Raw genomic sequence first — 26,107 nt, 5'->3', positions numbered from 1 at the left:
GATCACGGTAGGGTAGGTCCCTTGTGTGCCGGCTCTGAAGCACTCCTACCCAATGGTGTAAGTGGCCATGTACTACTGGGTAGGGTTCTGTGGGTGTCAGGTGTGCAGATGCTGGCGTTAGGCATTGTACACCATGGGCTGGTGACTATCTTAGTGACTGGTTGGGCATGGCCTAGTGCATAGGGCAGCTCACTGTGTGTTGTGTACGCCAACGGTAGTGGTGTTGCTGGCATTGACCAAGTGAATCCTCTGTCTCTCCTCCACCTTTTTGTTTTGTCGCCCTGTCCCTGTGTGCATTAGCATCATCTGGCAGAGGAGCAGAGGCATCGGCGACGGAGGGACCTGCATCCCACATGGGCCTGGAGGCCGAATCCACCGAGGGTGAAGGCATCAGTGGCACAGAGGCTGAGGGAAGCTCCACAACGGGGAAAGGAGAGGAGACCACTGACAGCGACTCCTCCTCAGATGGAAGCTCCCTGGCGGTGGCGGACACCTCTGTGCCCACCCCAACAACAGGTACAGCTGCCACCCCCTACCAGCACCACCCTCTTAGCAGCCCCTCAGCGTGTCTCTTGTGCCCGCTCACCCAAGAGGGTGGGCATCTCCTTCGCCCCAGGCACCTCAGACCCTGCCCCAGTCAGCCCTGCTGCCCTCAGGGAGGAGGCTATTGACCTCCTGTGATCCCTCTCTGTTGGGCAGTCAACCATACTGAATGCCATCCAGGGTGTAGCAGGGCATTTGCAACAAACAAATGCATACCTGGAGGGCATTCACTCTGGCGTGGCGGCCTAACAGAGAGCATTTCAGGCTCTGGCCTCAGCACTGATGGCAGCCTTTGTCCCTGTGTCCAGCCTCCCCCCTCCAACTTCCACTACCCAGACCCAATCCCCTCTACCTCAGCCTATCCCAAGCACACCTTCAGCCCAGCATGCACCCAAATCACCACACAAAAGTGGCCAAGGCAAACATTAGCACCACTCTTCATCTCACAGGCACTCGCACAAGCACCATGCCAATGCAAACACACCAACATCCACTGCCTCCACTGTGTCCCCCTCCTCCTCCTCCTCAACCTCCCTCCCAGTATCGTCTCCACTCACACCTGCATGCACTACATCTTCATCCACTACCTCCATCACCAGCACGCCCATCACTACACGCCCCTCACTGGCAGTCACCACCCTCACAACCATGCACACATCCCCTGTGTCCTCTCCCAGTGTGTCTGTGACCCCTCCTCCCAAAGTACACAAACGCAAACACCCACCCACCCAACAGCCATCCACCTCACAATAGCATCCAACCTATGCACCTTCACCCGCACTCAGCAGATGTACACCTCCTACAACCACTCCCTCTTCCTCCACTCCCACACCCTCTCCATCTTCCCGCCCCAGTGTGTCTAAAGAACTTTTCCTGGCTAACTTTGACCTCTTCCCTACCCCCCCACCCCGTCCTTCCCCTCGGGCCAGGGTGTCCAGATCCCAGGCCAGCGCCTCAGCCACTAGGTCAGCGTCCGCTGTGGTACCTGCAAGTCCCAGAGAATCAAAGGGAGCCCCCGTCAGGGCAGGCACTGTGCCACCAACCCCTGCAAAGGACCAACCCATCCCGCCACCTGCCAAGGTGAAGAAGGGCCCAGCACGGGCAAGAACGACGACCCACCCAGCAAGGCCTCCTCCAAAACTCAAGCTGCCAGTGCCAAGGTCCCAGCAGCATCAGCCAAGGTGGGGAAGGGGATGAAAACCCAAGGCAAGCCACTTCAGGCCTCAGAGGCGCCAGGTGAGGGACTAGTGCCCACCATCAGTACCGACAGCCCAGCAGCCTGTACCGCGGAAAGCACCGCCGCAGGCACCGCCACCTCCCCTGCCACCTGCACCGCCCCCTGACCCGCCGCTGCCACACCAACTGTGAGCAGCATCATTACCAGTGGGCAGTCACCTGAGGCTGCAGGAGACAGCCTGGTGTCTCCCTCCACCACTACCATCACCTGCACCATGGCCAGCACCGGCAGCATCCCCGCCGCAGACCCCGCTGCAAGCACCACCACCCGCACCGCCATCAACACCGCCACATGCCCAGCCGGTGCCACTAAAACTGTGAGCAGCATCATCCCCAGTGGGCAGCCATCCGGGGCTGCAGGAGACTGCCGGGACCGTCCCACCACCACTTGAAGCACCCCCTCCAGCACCGGCTTCACCACCAGTTTGCAGCCTTAGTCGCCGCTGGATGGAGTCTTGCTCTGCCTCCATGGGGCATCATGCTACCAGTTCCCTGCAAATCTCATGCCTCAGACACCCAGGGGAGGGAATGTGAACTGCCACACTCCAAGTGCAGCACCACTGGGCACAAAGCCCCCTCCAGAACCAGTGGAGAAAAGCATCCACTCACCCTATCCTTGGCAGGATGAAGCACACTGGGCACAAAGCCCCCTCCAGAACCAGTGGAGATAGGCATCCACTCACCCTATCCTTGGCAGGATGAAGAAAACTGGACACAAAGCCCCCTCCAGAACCAGTGGAGATATGCATACACTCACCCTATTCTTGGCAGGATGAAGCACACTGGGCACAATGCCCCCTCCAGAACCAGTGGAAGAAGTCATCCACTACAGAGACTGTGGCCTTGCACTCCCAGGACCAAGCAATGGGCAAACCACCCACTTGAGAGACTGTTGCTTTGCACTCCCCAGGACATTGCTGTGGGCATGTTGCCCCCTCCAGGAGCAGTGGCGTAGTACCATCTTCCGACTGAGGTGCCCGCCCCTTCCCCGTCCCCCTGAGGTGCCTGTGTGTTTTCGACCTGATGCCCCTGCAGCGTTCTCTCCGTATCGAGGCAGGAGTCAAGTATGGGCTTCGCCTATGATTTTATGGCCGAGTGGGCCATGGACATTTGCAAAGGACAGTGTACGGCCTTCTGTACATATTGTAAATATTTGCATATACTGTTTTTCTAAACGGTTACTATGTCTGCCTATTTCTAATATATCACTGATTGGACTCTATTCCTTTTGTCCGTCGTTCTTGCAGGGGGTAACGGCGTGTAAATGTAATGTTGCTGCATGTTTTTGTGTGTATGGTGTTGTGGGTGAGGGTGGGGATGTTGCATGTTGCGTGTGTGTGTCACTCTCTTTTTGCTCCCCCGTCCCTTGTGTGCTAGGTGCAGTACTCACTGTGGTCATCGCTGCCGCCTTTGATATCCGTTGTGTATGAGAAGATACACCAGCATGGGGAGGACCTGCAGGTCGGGCTCCATGGCGTCCTGGTTCTTCGTTTCTTGTTGAGAGGTGAGTGGATTCCCTTCCAAGTCCTGTTTCTGCCGAGCTTTTGATGGTGTTGGTACCACCCCGGAAAATCTGGCGGATTAGTGGGTTGTGATAGGGTGGGGGGTACATTGTCTTCCGCCTGTCTGGTGGCGGTGACTGCCGCAGTGTTTGTTGCTACTGCCATGGCGGTCGGAGTGTTAAAGTGGCTGTCTATGTTGCCGATTTCCACCATGGTTGTGATTTCATTTTTTTCACCGTCGGCCTGTTGGCGGTATTACCGCCGCTTTAACACCGCCCGCCAGGGTTGTAATGAGGGCCTATGTTTTGTAGGTAAAAAAGAACAGATGGAATGTACTCTATATAATACTGAAAAATAAATTTTCCACTTTCTTGAACTCTTAGTGACGCAAAAGGGTTCTTTCCATGTAGTATGCCCATGTTCATTGGATTTTTTAATTACCCTCTGCAACGTTAGATGTTGGCCGGGGATAGGCCATGTAATATTAGTGAGCACTCATAAGTAAGGTTAGTAGGGTTTACCAGTTTATCAGCAGTGCCAGTGTATTATACACATAGGGGGAAATCTAACTTAAAGTGCAGTTTTGATTCCCTTAGGCCTACAAAGTCTAGCAAGGTATGAAACTGGTGTGAAACATGTGTGCCAAGTTTGAATATGCAGGACCCAAGAACCTACATATAGACCATGTGGGTCATCCAAAGCGTTCATATGTCTCTGGCTCCGATCAGCATCAGATTCCAGGCCTTTTGTTATCCTGCTGGGACAAAGAAATTACTCTGCTCACAGCAGAGGGAACAGAGGCCTTTCCCCACGAAAGGAAGAAATAACAGTTTTGCACTTAGCTCCTGAGGTGGAAGGGGTGGGGAAGAAAAGCTGCATTGGATAAATAGCTGTCACACAGTACCAGGGTTGGGACAGGCCAGGCCCACTGCACAAAGGAGGAAGCCGATATCTCTCATGCCAACACAGGAGGGGGCTCCCCATTGAAGTTGTGGTGGGAATGTCCCTGGAAGTGATGTTAGGTAGGGAAAGAGCTGAGGCCCTCAGAGAAGATGGTAAAACAGACCTTTTGACAGGGCTTGAATTGCTCCAGCATGCTGTGCAGGAAGGTAGGGATGTGATGTGGCACCCTAAGATTGTCCAGGGGTGTGTGACATCTAGAACTTTCCAGCCCATTTGAAAACTCTTGCACAAGGGAGAAATTGAGAGTCTAGCTTGTCCATTGAAAGCTAGAAGGCCAAGCCCCTTGATGGTGAAATGGACCGATGATTCTGTTGGCGTTTGACCGCAACTGCTGGCCCTCTTACACCACCTGAGGACCAGGTTTGAGGAAGTTTTAGACTACACTGCTCCCCAGATGCTCTGTAACATAGCAAGGAGGCCAGGGGGTCCTGTGGAGGGCTAGCTCAGGACGACAATGACATCAAAGCCTTACAAAGTGCCCCCGTTTAGAGACCTGGAGGCCAGCTGAAACTGATCTTGGTTGCTATAGCGCATCACCAGGAGGCACATTAGCACAAGATCATTGACATTGTCCCAACAGGGCCAGAGATATTCACCTTTGAAGATTAGTGGCCTTTGACCCTTTTCCAGAAGTGGAGCGCATGGGGCTCTGCCACATTCCTGACATTTACCCCCAGGGTGGGTCAGTGTCTGGGGGTTGGTGAAAGATTATTTAAGTATTTCCAGGAAGGGGGAGTTCATGGGGCCCCCTCTGCAGATTCCTTTCAGACCTAGTAACCCCATCCCACACGCCACACCATTGATGGGGCCTGAGACCCTATCCCGGGCCCTGAAGACAATTGAAGGTCCAAAGACACATTGCTGCTCCCAAGCAAGCTGCCCCTACCACAGGAGTAACAGAAGGAGTGCTGGCTCCCACACACCGTAACTGAGGTGCACGTGCTAGGAGTGAGCCAGCAGGGCAGCCGTGAGTGGGCTTCCCATGATGCCTCTACCACCCTACCTGCTCCTGTTTGCCTAGTGGGCTCGACACACAGGAATTAAAAAGAAAAACTAAAATAAGGGCAACACAAAATGGAAGTGGCTTTCTTGAAATCAGTGGGAGAATCACTTATAATATATTTACTGCTTCTTGGAGGTTGCACCCATAATGCCTCGGGAGAGGCTTATTTGCATATGTTTTCTTTGCTTTGTGGTGCTCCATGGTTAAAAACTGAGGTGGGGGCTGCAGGAGGCACAGCAGCTCTCCTCCTGTAACTTGTAAAAATTAACCCTATGTCTCCCAGGTCGAAGGGACCTGGTGAGACTTTTTCATCACTTTAAAAATCTTCTTTCTTGACAATATATCGGTGACAGCAGCAATGTTTCCAAAAGCATTGAAATTATTTGTTGGTAATAATGATTGCATTTAAATGTGATTAGCAATTGTGGTATTTAATGCAGTGATCTCTTGACAAAGCTAATAAGCGTTCCTTATATATTGTTGTGGTGATCCTTTGACAAAGCTAAAAGTCCTGTTTTATTTAAAGTGATATCCCTTATATTCTAATGGTGTAGGGGGGGATACTGTAATTTTAGGGGTCAAATGTGATTTCAAAATGTCACCAAAGGTATTTCTATCTTCCTGGTGTGTATATTTGTAAATTCATGCATAGTATTTAGTAGAGTGTGTGTTCTAAATTTACTTTTCCTTTTCTAAAGAAAGCACACTTACTTGACAATCATTTATTAAGTGTTATCATTGTGTGCCAGGGAATGGTGGTTACTAGCCCAAACCACCTCCCTCTGAGTATGCCTTGGACTGCCCTGGTCTGCTACTCTGTGAGAGTCAAGGTCTACAATGGGTTGCTTGGCTCCCAATAAAGGGAAATTGTGGTCCTATTACTTGCACAGGCCTCACATCCTGCACAACTAATAACCAGATTTCTTACTGTGAGAAAGTGCCTCTTTTGACATGGTTAGCCCCCCCTTTTTGCCTAGAACATTATGTGGTTTCAAACTGTAAGTGCCCTAGGCCCCTGCTAAACAGATTCCCAGGGCCAGATCTCTTTCCCCAAAACTGTACTGTGATTGGCAACTTCAGCCACCCTTATAAGTCACTAGTAAATGGTACCCCTGGTACTTACGGCATGGGTACTGGAGAGGGAAACCCAGACCTGCAGTATCAATTGTGTGACTCTGAGAGGCCTTTGCAGGCTGAATGACAAGGTGTCCCCAAAATTGCAAACACGATATGGTACTCAGCCTGGTTGCCATGTCCCCTAACACTGCATGCAATATAGATAATCCACCCCTCTAGCAGGCCTTACTGCCCTAAGGCAGGGTGCACTATATTACATGTGAGGGCATATGTGCATGAGCAAATATGCTCCTACTGTGTCTTTGTCAATTCTTAGGCATAGTAATTGTACAGAGAAGCCATAGTAAGTGCATGCACTAGACACTGGTCACTACGAGTTCCCCAGCTGCGTGATGAACTCTCTGAACCCGGGGTTGTTTGATATCAAACAACTCATCATAATAAATCCTCACTGGTGCCCGTGTTGGATTTATTATAAAATTTACCCAGAGGGCACCTTAGAGGTGCCCCATGCAAATCTAACAGACCTGGTATGGTTTCTGACTGGTTGTAGCCAGCCTGCCACCACCAGACAGGATTCTGGACCCATGAGGTGAGAGCCTATGCTCTCTAGGGCCAGAAGACTAAGGGGGTCATTACGACCCTGGTGGCCGGCGGTAAGCTATAAGCTATAGTAGCAATAGCCACTGCCATACCGCCGGCCCCTCCAACATACCGCCAGGCTTCCGCCTGGCGGTCATAATCCCCAGGGCAGCGGTGCTTCCCCGACCGCCAGCCTGTCCGTGGCGGTAAACACTGCCATGGAAAGTCTGGCGGTAAGGGGACTTGGGGTGCCCCTGGAGGCCCCTGCACTGCCCATGCACTTGGCATGGGCAGTGCAGGGGCCCCCAGGCATAGCCCCGTCGCGCATTTCACAGCCTAAATTTCGGGCAGTGAAATGCGAGACGGGTGCTACTGCACCCGCTGCACATCAGCATTGCCGCCGGCTCTATTACGAGCCGGCAGCAATGTTGATGTGACTTTTCCGCTGGGCCAGCGGACGGTAACACTGTTACCGTCCGCTAGCCCAGCGGAAAAGTCATAATAGGGAGCCAGGAATACCGCTGGCAATGGCGGTATTCTGGCTCCCGCAGCCTCAGCGGTCTTTTTGAAAGACCGCCGAAGTTGTAATGAGGCCCTAAGTCTTTCCTGGGCGGAGGTGCCACACCTCCTCCTCCTCGAGCCAGGCACCCTGCTCAGGCGGGAAGTTTCAAAGGCTATACCACCTTTGAAATGCATCCCCAGCCTCTGCTGCTACCAGCAGAAGGCAACCCCCTGGTTCACTCTAGGTGGAAAAACCGTCGGGAAAACTAGAAAGAATAGGAGGAGTGTCCACCCTCAGCCAGCACCACCCCTCGTGTGTGGCTGACGATGTGATTCCTCCATTTCATTGTCCTCCATCTTGGATGGAAGGAAAAATAGCCAATTTTAGGATCAGGGTTGTGTACCCCTCCCAAAGGAGGTGGTCATTTAGTGGGTGTAGCCACCCTAAGGTAGGTGGCCCATTGGCTACTACCAGGTACCCCCCATAACATCCTCTAAATACAGTATTTAGTTGGTGTCCCCTGATTAGAACGTTAGATTCCTGATGTGCTAAGAAGAACCGGACACCACAGAAGTCGCACCAGCAGAGAAGACTGAAGACACCAACATACTTGGACCCAGCCTTACTGGCCTGTCTGCAGCCGTCGAAGAACCTGCACTAAAAGACGACTTGTCCTGCAGCCCAGCAATCTCCAAAGCCTTGGAAGGACTGCCTGCCTTCCATAAAGACCAAGATCCCTCGTGGACAGCGGACCTGTCCAAAAGAAACTAACTTCAAAGAATAAGAAGTCTGCCTAAGGACCCGCAAAACTGTCTGCAGACTCTCCCAGATATCGACCTGCCTGGTAAGCTGTTTCTGATACCAAAACACGTCCCTGCATCTGGAGCCCCTGGATCTTGGGGAGCTGGGCCGTCAGTATCCCTACGACCCCTGGCATCCCTACGTACCTAGGCAACTGTGGGTTGTCTTCAACTGGCCTCCTGGCCAGAGCCTGCAGCCTGTTTCTGAAACCGATCTCCCCTCTGGGACAACATTGGGTGCCAGCCGCTGTGTGGCACTCTGCACCTGGCCACCCCTCTGAGTTTGGTACTACCTTGTGGCCCCCCTTGTACTTACCTCAACTCCAGGAGGATGACTCTCCACCCCACTCTACTCTCCTGGGAGCAGCGCATCTTCTGTTACCCCCCTGTCTCTACTGGTTAACAATTGACACCAGATGCTGTGTTGGCACTCTGCACCCAGCCACTCCTGTGCAGCTGAGGGTGTAAGTTTGGTGCTGCCTTGTGGCCCCCCCAGTGCTTACCTTAACCCCAGGAGACCAACCTCTGGTGCTGCTTTACTCACCTGTGAGAGGTGCATCTTTGGTCACCCCCAGTAGTCATTGGTTAACATTGGGCACCTGACACCAAATTCGACCTCCGCACCCAGCCGCCCCTGTACTGCTGTGGGTGCACTCTTGGTGCTGATTTGAACATCTTCTGGTGTTGACTTAAAAACCCGACGACTGGAACTGTAAGTCATGTACTTACCTGCAAAACTGCATTCTTGTTTTCCTCCCATAGGATGACATTAAAGATTCTGAAAATTGCACTGTGCCGATTTTTGAAACTGAAAAGTATTTTTAATTTAAAAATGTCTTACCTTGTGACATAGTTCTTGGTCTTAAAAATGATATACATTTCCATGTTATTTTTGTGAATTGGACTTGGGTATGTCTTCATTTATCAATACTGTGAGTACAACAAATGGTTAGCACGACCCCTCCTGGATAAGCCTAACTGCTTGCCCACATTACCACAAAAATAGAGCATTGGGTTGTCTATTTTTGCATATGGATACCAAGGTGGGGTTTCCTAAACAGTGCACGCCATTTTTGTTCAAGATATGGAGAGCCAGCCTCCTACACTTACACCTAGCATAGCCGTTTTATTGGAATTTTACACAATATGGAAGACTTACAGTTGAAAAACAAATTTCTTCAAAAAACTATCCAGATCTTCAGAGGTGTGTAAGACACCTACATATCCTGAGCATGACATGAAGAGCCATATGAAACAGTGTACTCGAATAATAGACAAAGGGACTATGAAGAAGGGCATTGAAAGATTGTAGGGGCATTCAAGCCTTTATTTATTAGGGATGGACAGCAAGCCTCATAGGCTGCACAAATGGGATTGGCTGGGTCTTAGAGTAAAGCACTTTGTAAAAATATTATTTTCTTACCAAATGCCCCTATTTCCAAACAAACTTTAAAATCTGTGACTATGCATATGGTCTTGCAGGTATTCATTTCCCCTATGGCATTATTGGAATGCAACATGAATGGCTTCACTTGCACAGCATGGATCATCCCCCTCTTCTTCATATTAATTCAAAGGTTAGCATCCCTGGTATTCGCCACAGGGTATACATGATAGAAAAAGTGTCTGCATTATCTAAACGCACATCGTCCACTTCTCATCCTGCTGTACCATTTCATATCTGTGACAGTAAAGACCTTGGGCAACCATCCAACTCAAATGCCCTATCTTCTATCTACAGACGGTTTAACATCCAGATGACAGGTTCTCACCTGGTTTTTGTTCCACAGGAGTGAAGACTGGGGACATGAAGAGTAATCCCGCCTCCCCGTCAACTGACAGGGCCCAACAGAGTCAAAGTCACAATTCAACCAACAGGGAACAGGGGATGGGAGACTAGAATACAAGAATGCCCATAAAGAAGAGCGCTGCACTTCAACCTATGGTACGTCTACTTGCTGTTCTTCCTGTAGTAAAAAATAAATATCATTAATATAGGGTACTGTGAGTTATTCCCCTGAAGTGTACCATCCAAATGTGCATCAGAGTACTGCAGTATGTACCTGTGGATTCTCCTTTTTCTACACTCACAAGCTGCTACGAGGATGTGAATCATGACGGTGTAATCAGGTAAGTGATTCATGTTACAAGTCTTTGATACTTGTCATTTCTTGTTTTGCAGTAATTCACTGAAAAAAGGTCCATGGACACAGAGAAGGATCCACACCAAACCTGACGCTCACACAGGAGCTGCTACGAGGATGCAGTATGAGATGGAATAATCAGGTAATAGTCTCCGATTCACAGGAATCCACCGACAAGGACGCTGAATGCCGAGAGGGAAGACAGGTGAGTCCCTGGACAACAAGTAAGTGATGCGACGTCAAGTTGCTGAGGTGAATAGACTGGAATGGCAAGCGGCTTCCTGGAGGACAACGCGCATCTTAAGGACATCGCGGACCGCTCTCATTGATGATGATGGACCCCTGCCGCAGCCTCAATGTATGCACAGCCCGGAGTCAGCCGCCAGTAGGCCTGACACCCTATTAAAAAATTGACACTTGGAGAAAAATGACCTAAGAGCTTTTAAGCTCCATAAATGTAATAGAAGCAGCTGTTGAAGTCTTCTTTCAAGTATCCAAATAAAGGACATACAGCTCTATATTGTGTTTAAGTGTGGATTCATTTTCTTGAAGTATCAACCACTTTGTGGCTAATATCAGAAGTTTGATTTTTGAGTTTTTAATGTTTGGGTCCTAGTCCTAACCTAATTTTCACAGAAATCTCAGACTATTATTGATGTGAGGTGAAGTCAGTGTCTTCTTTGGGTTCCCTTTTCCTTTTAAAGTTGGGAAATGCTTGCAGCCAGGCTCAATCAATTCTGTTTCTTATTCCCTCTCTTGGCACTTGTCCTTAACTTCACACTAAACCAAACATTTGCTTAAACCTGACTCATACTCTTTCATTAGCCCTTACTCTTGCTCTCAACTGAATGTAAGTTAAAGATTATCCCTAAACGTAGCATCTACCTTACCACAAATTTTACTCTACACTAATTTTCTACCCTTACTGGAAGACTGTTTATTTCTTTAAAACCTATCCTAACTCTTAATCTGAGGCTTACATTCATTCCACTAATACTTACCTTTACACTTCCCTGAGGTTTTTTTCTAAAAATACTGGTGTCCAATGTAAGACAGTGGGCTATTGATTGGGGGGGGAGGGGTGGAAGCTCCATTCAGGCAACAATCACAATCCTTGTCAGGGTGACCCACAAAAAATCACTAATTTAACCTGTGCTTAACTCTCTGGCAGCCTGGCACAAATCAATCAAGTTTAACTTAGAGGCAATATGTAAAGTATTCAGGCAGCACAAAAACAGTAATAAAGTGAAAACACAAAACAAGAAAAATCCAAACCTAATGTAGAAAAATAGAATCAATTTTATTAAATAAAATGATACCAGAATGGACCTCAGTTGGGTTAGTAGAGCACCTACAGGCTCACTTCCAAGGGTTCAGGACTGAGGTGGCACCACTTGGGAGGGTAGGACTGACAGCTGGCAGACTCCTGATGCTGGCTACAAGGTTATTGCTGCATGTTCTGTCCCGAGGCTTTGATCCGGAGGCCAGCCAAGTAGCTCTTGGAGTCACACTGGTGGTCCTGGGTTCAAGATGCAGGTCCAGTCCTTCTCACTCAGGCAGGAGGGCAGCAGGGCAGCACAACAGGACTTCAGAGTGGTAGTACTTCTTGTAGCAAAGCAGCACAGCAGTCCTTCTTCTGTCTCCCACAGATCCAGATGTGTTCTTGTTGGGTCTGAGGGTACAATATTATGTCTGGTGCCCACTTTGAAGTAGGAGAAGGTTTTGAAGACTTCCAACCCCCAGAGGTTCTTGGAATTTCGTGCCTCCCAGATGGCCCCCGGTTGTCTGGGGTCACAATAGACTAGAGTCAAACCATTTGTGAGTATGAAAAAAAACGCCTTAGGCAAAGCACAATAGGGTAGTAAGGGTGAAAGGCGCCGCACATCTAGGCAGTAAAACAATAATTTTAGACAAGTATCAAAGTAACCGCAAGATCAGGTGCAAACTGGCCCAGTGCCTTACTACCATGTAGGCACCAAACAGGGTATTGGAATACCCAAAGACAAAAATGGACAAAATGGCCACAGCACACAGAGAGTATAGTCCAATAGTGTGGCAGGGATGAGTATCCCTTATCTTCTGTTGCTATGATTGCACAGTTGAAAGGAGTCTCAAGTCCTGTTTGTAGAGGGTGTCTTTTATTTGTAGATACTGGAAATCATTGTGTCATCCGCGTGATACAGCCAACACGTGTTTCGTCACAACAGTGACTTTATCAAGGCTGCAAAATGATAATTAAAACAAGAGTTTTGGCATATAGAAGTATATGGGCACAAAAATGTGTTTGTAGGAGAGCAAGTGAAGGAGACTCCAAAATTGATAATAATGACCAGTGAGCTATGTGTAAGGCTAAGTGGGTATTAAAAAAGTGGGTAGGTGAGAGGTTAAAAAGTCTGGAAAGCATAATAAGTGGTAGGGACCCGAAGTGCAAGATATGAGAAAAAGTCTGAATCACCGTGTTGTGTAATCTAGAAAGAATGTTTCAAAGGTATATGGACAGAGTATATGGTGGATAGAAACCATTACGTTCCTGGAATAAGTAGGAGACGAATGTAAGGTGAAAGGAAAGACTGAGACAAAGAGATCAGACAAGTAGAAGAATAAAGATACAGTAATGGAGTTGGAAAGTCAAACGGAAGGGCAAAGTGTGTGGCTCATACCTGGGCCAGCCGGCCAGGATGGTGCGTAACGAAGGTAAGTAATGAGGGAGCCTCGTGATCAGTTGAGTGGGCTCAGGGACGTCAGTGGTGACTGAGAAAGGAGAAAACGGTAATCAAGTGAACAAGAGTAGAGTAGAGAAAGAAACAAAAACTAAAAAGTCTAGGGAAAAGGTATATACATAGTACGTAAAGAGATTATAGAGAGAAAAAGGAACAAAAATACATACCTTCTTAGAGTAGACCTAATGAGAGTATGGTTGAGTAAGAAAAACTGAATGCAGACCCTGGTAAGCCTGTGGTCGGAACCTAATAAGTGATGGATATGAGGGAAAGGGAAAAGAAAACTGAGCTATTATCAAGTAAAAGAGGGAAAATGCACATGAGGTAATTACTGTGTACAGAACAAGCTAAAAGGCTTGTAAGAACGGTAGTGTTGTTAAAGAAGACTAAAACGAAGCGAGGTCCAGTATGGTGGCAAGGTCGTCATGATCGTGAAAAGTATATTAAACAGTAACTACAGAACAAGTGAAATAATCGGTAAAAAAAGGGGTTATCGTAAGCTACGCGTGATCCCGATAAGTGGGGAGACCTTTTATTAGTGAAAGTATTGGCCGTCACACTAGTGCTGTTGGGGAGAGTATGGCGTGAAAAAAGCCCGAGCGCAAAAGGGCAGCGCATTAACAGCGGGGAGTAATAGTTTACATTGAGCAGGCGGCGAGGCAAGCAATTTAAGTAAATAAGTGCAGCAATTAGGAACCGCGGTGCAAAAATCAAAAGGGCAGCGTTTAGAGCGCTTGTACGCTGACTAGTAGGTAGTAGGCAAATATTAACAAATATCGTGAAAGAAGCCCGTGTGCACAGGGCAGCGCATTAAAAACGGGAAGAAAGTGATGTAAATAGAAAAAGAGGCGAGGCACGGAGTGTAAGTACAAACTGCAGCAAGAACACATTTCTGAGTACATTGATTCTTTTCTACAGCCCTTGGTTCATAACTTACCCTCGTACATACAGGACACTAGGGATTTGCTATGTCAACTTGAGGATATTGAATGGACGGAAGATTGCATGTTTATCTGTCTTGACGTTAACTCTCTCTACTCCTCAATTCCCCTGGAAAAGGGACTAGAAATGCTCCAACTGACTCTTAGTAGCCGTGACGCCACACTGTATGAACACACGCAGATGCTTCTTGATCTCACTCGACTAGTGCTTGAGAACAATATGTTTCTACATGACGGTAAATGGTTCCGGCAATGTCAGGGTGTTGCCATGGGAGCCAAATTTTCTCCATCATATGCGAATCTGTACATGGGCCAATTTGAGAAAAACCATCTGTGGTCCAAATGTCCGACACATATCACTGAACATATCTTGTACTGGGGGAGATACATTGATGACATTCTTGGTATCTGGACTGGCAACATCCCTGACCTCAACCAACTTATAGAACACCTTAACACGAATGAGTTCAACTTAGTGTTCACTCACAAAGTGAACACCAATCAAATTGAATTCTTAGACTTACTGCTGTACATCACCAATAATAAGATCATGTCTAGACTTTACAGAAAACCCACGGCCTGCAATTCCATTCTGCATGCACAGAGCGCCCATCCCCTCACACAAATCAGGGCCATTCCTTACGGGGAAATGGTCAGGATTAGACGTAACTGCACTGACACGGATGTTTTCAGGCAGGAACTCAAGAACCTAACTGAACGTTTCCAGGCTAGAGGTTACACCAACAAACTTATCTCAGCAGCTAGTAAACGCATTTCTGACAAGAACCAACACACCCTTTTGCTTAAAAAACCCAAAGAACCTGGGAATAGCGGTTCTCCTAACAGGCGACCAGTCTCTTTCATCACCCAATACAGCCCTGCGAGCAAAACAATACTGCGCATTCTCAAAAAACATTGGCACTTGTTAATGTTGGACACATGTCTCAAGAATTCAGTGGGCGTGTCACCCACTATTGTACACACTAGAGGTTGCACGCTCAGGAACATTCTGTGCCCTAGCTTTCTCTGTCCCTCCCCCCCAACTCGCCTACTGGGCTGGATCCAAGAAAAACCCAATGGTTTCTACAAATGTGGCTGCTGCATATCCTGTCGTTTGGCCCTTAATAAAACTACATCATTCTCTTACAATACCAGGACCACGCACCATATCAAAACCTTCATGAATTGTAATACCAAGTGCACTGTTTACTGCCTGATTTGTGTATGTGACTTAATCTACATTGGAAGCTCCATACGCCCACTTAAGGAACGTATACAAGAACATGTAAGAGCCATCAGGAATGTCAATACCAACTATCCTCTTGCTATACACTTCAACGACCTGCACGGGGAAAAAGACCTCTTAAACATCAGATTCCATGGCATCGCACATGTCTCCAACTCTCCAAGATGGGGAGATAGAACAGGTGATCTACGCAGATGCGAGGCTAAGTGGGTCCTAAAACTCCGCGCAGTGGAGCTAGGCCTGAACACAGACCGAGAATTACACTACTTTCTCAAATGAATGGTAACTCCCACTCCTTTGTTGTCTGCCTAGTTCATAATTAGGTCCTTTTATGGCCTATTGTGTTTCTCTCACGGTTCAAGATGTATTATCAACATGTTCAACAATGTCGTTCCTGCTCATTTGTTTCACCAGCGAGTGCATGCCTTGTCACATGTAAATACTATGCCCCGTAACCTCGGTCTCTACACGCTTCACTGTCATTTTTCCAAATGGACATTTGTATGGTTTAATCTCACGGTTTTCTCTGTATTATTATTGTATGTCTACAATGTCGCTTTTTTATCATATATTTCAGCACCTATCCCATTCCTTTATATAACCACTCGGTACACTTGATTACTATGCCCCATGGCCTTGATCTTCGTATGCTCCGCTACTGTTCACTCAATGTACCTAACGAAAATGTTTTATCACTGTACTTGGTTGTAATCTACTAATTATGTACAACACTACATTCCTTGACTACACCCACACGAATTACCTTTTCACCAGTAGGACACCGTTGTTACCTACCGTTCATCTTACTCACATTACCACCCTTGCCTTCTTTACTACGGTTTACTCTACCTAGTTTTACCTCATACTACTTACCTACTATCTTAACTTCACAATGCTCTCTAACCTGCACTTGGTTAGGACATGTTCATTCTCTCTTACCTCCCAATTCGATTTGCTTCTTAACCTACTACTTTCGATTTACTTAATTTTTTTATCATCTATGGGTTTCATTCCCGCTTACTTTCATCCGCTCTAGGTTTCCGCCCCCTCTTTTACCTTTAGTCTCTCTCTCCACCTACTGATTGCCATGCTCTGGCAATTACTCCTTGTCTCTCGTTATTTCCTACACTCAAGATGGCCGCCATTTGTTTCCACTTCCCACTTTGAGCCCCTCTTCTATCCCTGTGCCACTCCCAGTTGCACTTCTTAAGCTGAGAGCACAGGTCTATACCGACCAGTACTCATTCAAAACAGCTTGTTGACACACGTCCCCTCGCCTTTTCAGGTAAGCCCTCGACTGATTATACTTTTATTTTTTAACTCTCCTTCCTCGCTAGCGGCTTAAATTATCTTACTACTTACTAGAATTGCCTTTAAGCGCACCAAGCGCTGTCTATTAATTTCCATACCGCGGCTCCAACTTGCTGCAGTTTGTACTTACACTCCGTGCCTCGCCTCTTTTTCTATTTACATCACTTTCTTCCCGTTTTTAATGCGCTGCCCTGTGCACACGGGCTTCTTTCACGATATTTGTTAATATTTGCCTACTACCTTCTAGTCAGCGTACAAGCGCTCTAAACGCTGCCCTTTTGATTTTCGCACCGCGGTTCCTAATTGCCGCACTTATTTACTTAAATTGCTTGCCTCGCCGCCTGCTCAATGTAAACTATTACTCCCCGCTGTTAATGCGCTGCCCTTTTGCGCTCGGGCTTTTTTCACGCCATACTCTCCCCAACAGCACTAGTGTGCGAGTCTGTTGACGGCCAATACTTTCACTAATAAAAGGTCTCCCCACTTCTCGGGATCACGCGCAGCTTACGATAACCCCTTTTTTTACCGATTATTTCACTTGTTCTGTAGTTACTGTTTAATATACTTTTCACGATCATGACGACCTTGCCACCATACTGGACCTCGCTTCGTTTTAGTCTTCTTTAACAACACTACAGTTCTTACAAGGCTTTTAGCTTGTTCTGTACACAGTAATTACCTCATGTGCATTTTCCCTCTTTTACTTGATAATAGCTCAGTTATCTTTTCCCTTTCCCTCATATCCATCACTTATTAGGTTCCGACCACAGGCTTACCAGGGTCTGCATTCAGTTTTTCTTACTCAACCATACTCTCATTAGGTCTACTCTAAGAAGGTATGTATTTTTGTTCCTTTTTCTCTCTATAATCTCTTTACGTACTATGTATATACCTTTTCCCTAGACTTTTTAGTTTTTGTTTCTTTCTCTACTCTACTCTTGTTCACTTGATTAACGTTTTCTCCTTTCTCAGTCACCACTGACGTCCCTGAGCCCACTCAACTGATCACGAGGCTCCCTCATTACGTACCTTCGTTACGCACCATCCTGGCCGGCTGGCCCAGGTATGAGCCACACACTTGGCCCTTCCGTTTGACTTTCCAACTCCATTACTGTATCTTTATTCTTCTACTTGTCTGATCTCTTTGTCTCAGTCTTTCCTTTCACCTTACATTCGTCTCCTACTTATTCCAGGAACGTAATGGTTTCTATCCACCATATACTCTGTCCATATACCTTTGAAACATTCTTTCTAGATTACACAACACGGTGATTCACACTTTTTCTCATATCTTGCACTTCGGGTCCCTACCACTTATTATGCTTTCCAGACTTTTTAACCTCTCACCTACCCACTTTTTTAATACCCACTTAGCCTCACACATAGCTCACTGGTCATTATTATCAAATTTGGAGTCTCCTTCACTTGCTCTCCTACAAACACATTTTTGTGCCCATATACTTCTATATGCCAAAACTCTTGTTTTAATTATCATTTTGCAGCCTTGATAAAGTCACTGTTGTGACGAAACATGTGTTGGCTGTATCACGCTGATGACACAATGATTTCCAGTATCTACAAATAAAAGACACCCTCTACAAACAGGACTTGAGACTCCTTTCAACTTTGCAATCATAGCAACAGAAGATAAGGGATACTCATCCCTGCCACACTATTGGACTATACTCTCTGTGTGCTGTGGCCATTTTGTCCATTTGTGAGTATGCTCAGGCAGAGGCTTTGTGATGTGCAAGTGTGGTAGGTGACAGCTCCTCTCCCTCATCAACTCAGAGAGCAATACAGGAAGACCAACTGCAAGTTACACCTAGTCATGTGGCCCAGGGACAGGCTGCAGGCATCAAATGATTAGCACAAAAAATTGTCAACTTTCTAAAAGTGTCATTTTCAAATTTGTGACATAAAATCCACCTTTCCTGTTAGGGTTTTTAATTACAATTCTTTGGACACCAAACTTGATCTATCACTTGCTCCCAATTGAAAGTTATCCTTTATTAAATGTTATAAGATAGCCCAGTGTCATCTTATAAGGGAGATAGGCCTTGCAGTTGTGAAAAACAATTTTAAGAGTTTTTCACTACCAGAATATGTAAAACTTAAAGGTACATGCCCAACGTTTTAAACAATTTGCACCCTGCCCTATAGACTATTAAGGGCCTACCCAGGGGTGACATATGTATTAGAAAGGAAGTCTTAGGCATGGCAAAAGCTTTATTTTAAGGCTACTTAACTGGGTGGCGCAATCAGTGCTGCAGGTCCACTAGTAGCATTTACTCTTACAGGGCCTGTGTGCATGAGGTACCACTTTAATGGGAGAATACATTTAAATTACATGTGCCAATCTGTTACAAGCCAACTCTACCATGTTCAGGGAAGAGAGCACGAGCACTTTCACATTTGCTAGTAGTGGTAAAGTGCACAGAGTCCTATGGCCAACAAAAACTAAATCAGCAAAAATAGGTGGAGTGAAGGCAAGATGTTTGGGAGAAGACCACCCTAAGGCTAACAGGCCTAACAAACAGTGTATATCTACCTGCTCCCAAACTAAAGTAAGCATGTATTAAGTGCAGTAAGGTAACCCAGTGTTTGTCAATGAGAGAGATAGGTCTTATAACAGTGAAAAACAACTCTAGGAGTTTTTCACTGCTTGGGCATGTAAAACGTAAGTACACATCCTTTTTTTTTACATACAATACATTCTGCCCTCTGGGTGGTTAGAGCCTACCGTAGGGGTGACTTAGAAGAATTAAAAAGGAAGGCTCAGGCCTGGCAATAGGTTTTGTTTGCCAGGCCAAAATGACAGTTTAAAACTGCATCCCAGGCTGCAGTGGCAGACCTGAGACATGTACTAAAGAGATATTTCAGTGAGTGGCACAATGGGTGCTGCAGGGCCACTAGTAGCTTTTAATATACAACACCGGAGTACATGTAGTACCATCTACTACGGGCTTACAAGTAAATTAAATGTGCCAATTAGGTGTAAGACAATTTTACCAAGTTTGAAGCACAAGCACTTTAGCACTGGTTCATAGTGGTAAAGTGCACAGAGCCCTAAAGCTAAGAAAAACGAATTCGAGGAGAAGGGGAGAAAGCAAACATTTTGAGGGGATTACCTCGCCAAGGATGTTAGGTCTAACATCCACATTTTGGTCCTTTGAGGTTTTTTGTGTGTTGATGTTGATGTTTTTTACCTGTATAAACCGACTGTAAAATCACCTCATCTTCCTTGAAAGAAGAATTTTGAATACTTCTTCTTATAAAGTTATTCACTGTGTACTTGTATCCCTTCATTATGCTATGAATATCACAATCCTTCTAAAATGTACATGCTCCACAGACCCGGAATTAAGTTGACACATAAACAAACTTCACGGGTAATAATTGGAATTGTAGAAAATGCAACAACTATAGTATTTCAATAATTACTTTTCCCTAACTTGGGCAGGGGATGTGTTTCTTAAAACGTTTATGAGGTTAGGATATAATGTGGGAAAAAGTTAACAAGATAGCAACAAATGCCAGACTCATTTATAGGCTGGGAATATACATGTCAGGCCATGAATACTCACACACACTGACCAGTACCATCGATATGGTTATTTGAGTGATGAGAGTGAGGCTGTAGATCGTAACAAGCTTTTTCCATAGAAGGAACTCAGACATCTCTGGAAAGGAACAAAACAAGGAAATGTATTTAGAGTATTTGACAATAAAACATAATGTAATCTCCATTTCTAATATAATATAAATCCTGATTTTGTGGATGGGTCGAAGATGTCAGGTTTTCCAGAACTCAGCTCCCCACAAGTCTGTTAACACAACTGTCTGAAATGTAGTCCAGAATAATTTATGATAAATTACAAGGGACTATGAAACAGAACTAAATAATGGCTTCTCATGACTTATGTATTTACTTGAGCCAGGTCACAATGAGGAACTTTGCTGGCGTTTGTACCTTTGCTGTTTGTTGAGACACTACACACTTGTAGCACTGTATCTGAAAGAAGACATCTTAGGGTTGGAGTATGTACAGCTGCATGCTTGCCTTAAGGATTTTTGGTTTACCTTTTTAGTAACAATCAAAGAGAAATCTTTTGAAAGCAAAGAGTAACCATAATTATAAGGAAAATACTTTTTTACATACCAGATCAGCAACTGACCAAACTGAAGGATATTGCATGCTCATGTTGAGGTTACAGATGCTCATTATCTAATTCTGATGCTGTACACATTTAGGGGGGTTCTTATCTTCATGAATTATGCGGATGATACCCACCTAATTATTTCATTCAATCAATTCATACATCGCCGTTGCAAAATATCTACATGGCATTTCCAAAACTTCTTCAAATTCAACGGTGATAAGACTGAAATACTCTGGTTTTTGACAAGCAACCCCATGTCTCCCTTACTAGAAGGCGTTTGGCCCTTTGAGGACAGTAACATCCCCTCGCTATAGTCTACAGGACGCAACGCGGGAGTTCCTATTGATAATAATCTGACACTCTGAAATAATGCCAATTAACTGTCAGCATCCTGCTTCGAGCCCTTAGAAAGGAAATTCTACCCTTGCTTCTCAGGCACAGCCCTTTGGTTGTTTCGTCTGCCATTTTAATCAGGCTAGACTACTGTAACCCACTGTTTCTGGGGCCCCTGCAGTGCTTAATTTGTGCTTGTTGTTTGCGGTGCTGAACACCGGCACTTTTTTTTGAGGGCCGGGGCTTATTCTTCTGCCTCAAGCATTTACTGCGAGCAAAAGACACACATGGGAAAGACGGAGGAAGGGAAAAACGAAAAAGCTCAGAAAGGGGAAAAGCAGGAAGCTGCAAAAGTGATCTGAGGTGGCAGGGAGTGCCTGTAAATGGATTGAAGAGGCCCGAGATGGCTTCAGGATTACTCTGCCTCAGTATTCCATGTTCCCACATTTAATTGCAGCAGCTACAGGTTTAAGAGGAGGGCTTTGAGCATCGGCACCTTTTTATTTACAAATTAAGCACTGGGCCCCTGGGCTATCTACTGAAGCACTTTTTTTTACGTTCACTCAGCAGCTGCTAGATTGCAGCTGTCTCTTCCACGCTATTCTTGCTATGCAGCTGCTCGTGACTCCTTGCATTGGCTGCCATAACTAAGAGAATACCTTGTAAGTACATTTACATAATTCACTAGGCCATGCTCAAGGTTGGCATAATCTTTCTTCAGCAGAAGTTTAAATTCTATCTCCTTCAGAGAACGCTGCGATCTGCTAGTGTCAACCTCCTAGTCATTTCCACATTCAATCAAGCATTTGCAATGCAATACTCTAGCATTTGCAAATGTTAGAGCTATTGGCGTTGTAAATTACACTGTCTCTTATCTGTGTGTTTTGATTTTGAGTGGAGTGAATGTATGTGGTGTGGAGTGGAATTATGTAGGTTGGATTGCAATTGTTAGTTGTGGAGTTGTGCGGGGTGGAATTGTGTGGTGTGGAGTGGATTGGTGTAGTGGAATTATGAGGCATGGTTGATAGGGATGAGAGGTGCACAGAATGACAGACAGGGAGACAGAGAGAGATAGGTAGCTGGCCACTAACAAAAAAGACCTCACAAGAAAAATAAAACAAAACTGTGTCATCACCAGTGGACAAGAGAATTAGCTACAAAGCAGGTTACATCTCCACTCTGTAAATAGCTTACCGCAACACTTCACCAATAAAAACAGCCTCTCTAGACACTGCAACATTATTTCTACATTCAGGCACAAAATGGTGTTCCATTAAATAACATATCCAGTGGTTTAGGAATAGAGAATATTCTTCACATAGTCTCCAAACAAGATGTTTTACACCGTGGTGCTTGCTGGTCCTTTATATCATACTTTTTATAAACTGTTCAAGGCTGCACTGTTATCGCACTTATAGGTAATTGTTTTCTTAACCTCGAGAGGATAAAAGGCTGAGCTGGCCCCTTTGGGACTCTTACTTATAGCCTACGAGTGTTGCAGAACTCTGCAGAAGGACTTCAACCCGGGGGCTCTACCTGTCAGGCTCCCACCATTGCAAAGGGAGGCTTATGTATAAATAAATCAGAAATATAAAACATTTTTTTTTCCTATCCTGAGCACATATAGCAGAAACTCTAGGCACTAAAACGTTGGACACGCACACCTTAAGCATTTCAGAGACAGTGGTGAATGAAGAAATACATGGACAGCTCTTCACGCCTCCTTTTCACATTGCACATATTTATAATTTTAGGCACAGGGAGGTGAAATGATCTGCACAGAATTTAATGTGTTTGGTCAAGTGCTCTAACCGGGACCTGTTGCCCACACAAAGAGGGAAAGAAATGAGGCAAACAGGATTTTAAGGGGCTTATAGCCAGCTTGCACCCAAAAGACCACCTCCCAACCAAAAAGAGAATCAGATAATGGAAGGAATATTGTAGGCCCAGGCTCCACACATTATAAACGAAGAAAAATAGATGCTTCCATGCAATTTAAAGGTAACATGTAGGACATACAAGTAAAAGGAAAAGACACCTTCTGTGTGAAAAACTGAAACTACAAGTCCCAGAATGCACAGTGGCGTTGCTTAATGTACCTGGGCTGAGTAAAGGGGATAGTGAGTGCTTAGCAACTATGGCAGTTCCCCTGCTGAGGAGGAACGGAATGCTCGCTCGTCTGCCGTGTCATAAGTACCAGAAAGCAAAGCAAAAATAAAACTAGATGAGTGAGACAACCAAACTTCATCTCTCTCACAATCCCTGTCCCACACATGCACCCCAGTAATCAGTGCCTGTTCACATCTGGTGTCCAGATCATTCTCATTGACTGCAGAACGATGATTCCAAATACATTACTGTAGTTAAATGGAACACAACTATAACCCCCAGAATGCAATGATTTGTTAAATGGCTGGACTGGAACTATGCAACATTGCTGTGGCAGTTCTATTACAAATGTGATGTTCATCTCTAAGTGTCCTGAGCACACTCAAGTTGAAACAGAAAATTGTATCATTACATTAAAAAATATAAATTTAACTGCAACAGGAAGGGGGGTTGTTTACATGCCAGGAAAGGCAGCATCCGCCTCGGGTGCAGCTGCAAAAAAGCATGGAGAAGTTTTAGTTTTTGCCATTTCAGGTGTGTTCTGGTTTGGTTCCTTCCATGTTTAACCTGGTACCCGGTAGCTCTTGCTGATAAGTGTCTGCACTCTCTTGTAGACGGCCTGGTTTTAAGGCTAAAAAAACAGTTACTTAGAGAATTTAAATTTTTTCAGTGACTCTTCATGCATATAACCTCCTGTTATCTGTCAGTCACCAAACAGCCGCCTGAGACAACAGAGGCCAACAGCACATATAACAAACACCCCATGACGGTGGGAGGGGTACAGGGCAAACAGCCACACGGGCACAGGAGGGAGCAAGTGGGAGGAAAGTGACTGGGTGGTGGGACAGGCAAGAATGCAGCATGGGGACAGCAATTTAAAATGCGTGCATGTGCTATGGATGAAGCAGTAAGGTGGGAGAGTATGGTCAAGAAATAGTTTATCAATCACATTGGGAGCAGTAGACGGCACAGACTAACTTAAGTTATTCAGTGCTTGGTCTCTGCTCCACAGCAAGCATCGAAAGTGACGTTTCGGCTTCCCTGACCAATTATAGAGCTGGCAAAGAAGAGTGACATCTAAGCAACATATGGTAGGCAGAGGGTGGGCTTCAAGCCTTTTTTCAGAATACAACAGATCTCTCAAGTGAGACACATGTGCTAGTGCAAGCACTTGCAGGCTCGACCCTAAAAAGGCATTAACTGGAGGCCAGGCCTTCACTGGACAAGGTTCTGGAGCAAACTGCTCCTCTATTTAGGCTGTTCTATCAGTGACAAACTGATTTTCTAGAAAGCACTGAAAGCTTGGCTGTATTGATTTTAAGATCCCCTTTTGCACCCTATGTTTCAGGTGTCTGTTCAGTTCTTGCTAGCGTATTTTGGTGATCATCACCATGCAACCTTCTTAGGTAAGAGTTGTGCTCTTCAAGTGGCATAATTATAATATTATTCAAGCACTCGCTCATATTCCCACATTCTCAACTACTATTTACAAAGCTTTATTAGAATTTCAGAGTACCTATACCAACAACAGCTGTACAACAGCAGTAAGCACAACAATGACACCAGCTGCCATAACATCCACCACTACAGCAGCAACAAGTACAAAAATAGTGGGAACTACAGTTGCAACGACAACAAGTACCACAGGAGTGACAGAAGCTGCCAGCATGAGAGGAACGTGTCCAGTGATCACATCAGTAACCACAGTAGGAACCACAGTAACATTCACAGCAGCAATAACAACTACCTAAATAACCTCTTGTTTATCTACAATAGCAACAAGAGGTGCCCCAATGTGGGGCTGCAATGCTAGCCACAACAGCTACCACCACAGCTGGAACAATAGTTGCAAGCACAGCATAGTCCACAACTTCCACCTCAGCTGTAACAGCAGTAGTACTCACAGCTGCCACCACAGCAGAAAAAACAAAAGCAACTACATCTGCCACAACAACAGGGACAACAATAGCCACAAAAGCTGGACCACAGCACCAACCACAACTATACCCCAAGAGGGGACTACAGCAACAACCACATCTACAGCCACAGCAGGAATCACAGTACATGCAACTGTTGTATTGACAGCATTGAATCTGTCAGGGACCAAAACAGTGAACACAGCTGCTGCTAAGGTATGCACAACATTTGCCAGTGCAGTAGGAACCACAGCAGCAACTACTGCTATAATCACAACAAGCTCACAGCTGCTACTACAGTTGGGACAGCAGCAGCAACAACACCTGTCAGAAAGTAAGGAATCACAGCAGTGACCACTGAGCTAACCACTGCAAGGATAACAGCTTTTATGACAGCAAGAACCATAGCAGCTACAGCAGCTGATACCTTACTAGGAACCACAGCAGCTAAAGAAACACAGCAGTGACCACAACTGTAAGGAGAACAGGTACCACAGCTATCCCCCCCAGCAGGGATCAGAGCAATAACCAAAGTTGCCACAACAGGAGGAGCTATCAGGAAGCGCAACAACATCACCATACCATGCAGGAAGTTGCCTTGGCTTCCCGTAGTTTCTTAAAAGATTCTTTTTTTTGTGAGCATACCTTCACCCCTCTGTTAGTTTGCATTTAACTGTAGTCTTAATACGTTAGTGATGTTGCATGAAGGTACTCTGTGTTGCAGTTCACCTTTAATACACAATTGAAAACCTGTCTCCCTGAGGGTGTCCATTATTGATTAATTTAGTAAACAAACGCTAGAACAACACTGTTGGGTCTGTAGAATTAGGAAGGAGAGAGACTATCCCTCCTAGTTGCCTTCAAGCAACAGCCATCGAGCTTGTTAGTCTGAGCAGGATGACAGCCTAACGCTCATCGTGATTGATCGACCTCCTGCCCTAGTGGTGCATGATATGTCACATGTGTAACCAGGAACTGTAAGTTGGGTGTCCTAGATGAGCGCTGTCTAGATCTGC

General features: G+C 45.9%; 1 protein-coding gene across 2 annotated transcripts in view; it reads right to left on the bottom strand.

The window, feature by feature from the left end:
- Window positions 1-26,107, bottom strand: part of LOC138246411 (H-2 class I histocompatibility antigen, alpha chain-like) — a 318,745-nt gene that overhangs the window by 234,447 nt on the left and 58,191 nt on the right. For both annotated transcript variants that reach the window (XM_069201007.1, XM_069201006.1), the window contains exon 2: window positions 20,158-20,253. In XM_069201007.1, coding sequence (XP_069057108.1) covers window positions 20,158-20,253 — 96 coding nt within the window. The remainder of the gene's footprint in view (window positions 1-20,157; window positions 20,254-26,107) is intronic.

This window comes from Pleurodeles waltl, chromosome 7 (assembly GCF_031143425.1).
Source record: "Pleurodeles waltl isolate 20211129_DDA chromosome 7, aPleWal1.hap1.20221129, whole genome shotgun sequence".
Taxonomy (NCBI): domain Eukaryota; kingdom Metazoa; phylum Chordata; class Amphibia; order Caudata; family Salamandridae; genus Pleurodeles; species Pleurodeles waltl.
This window is presented reverse-complemented; position numbering and strand designations above follow the sequence as displayed.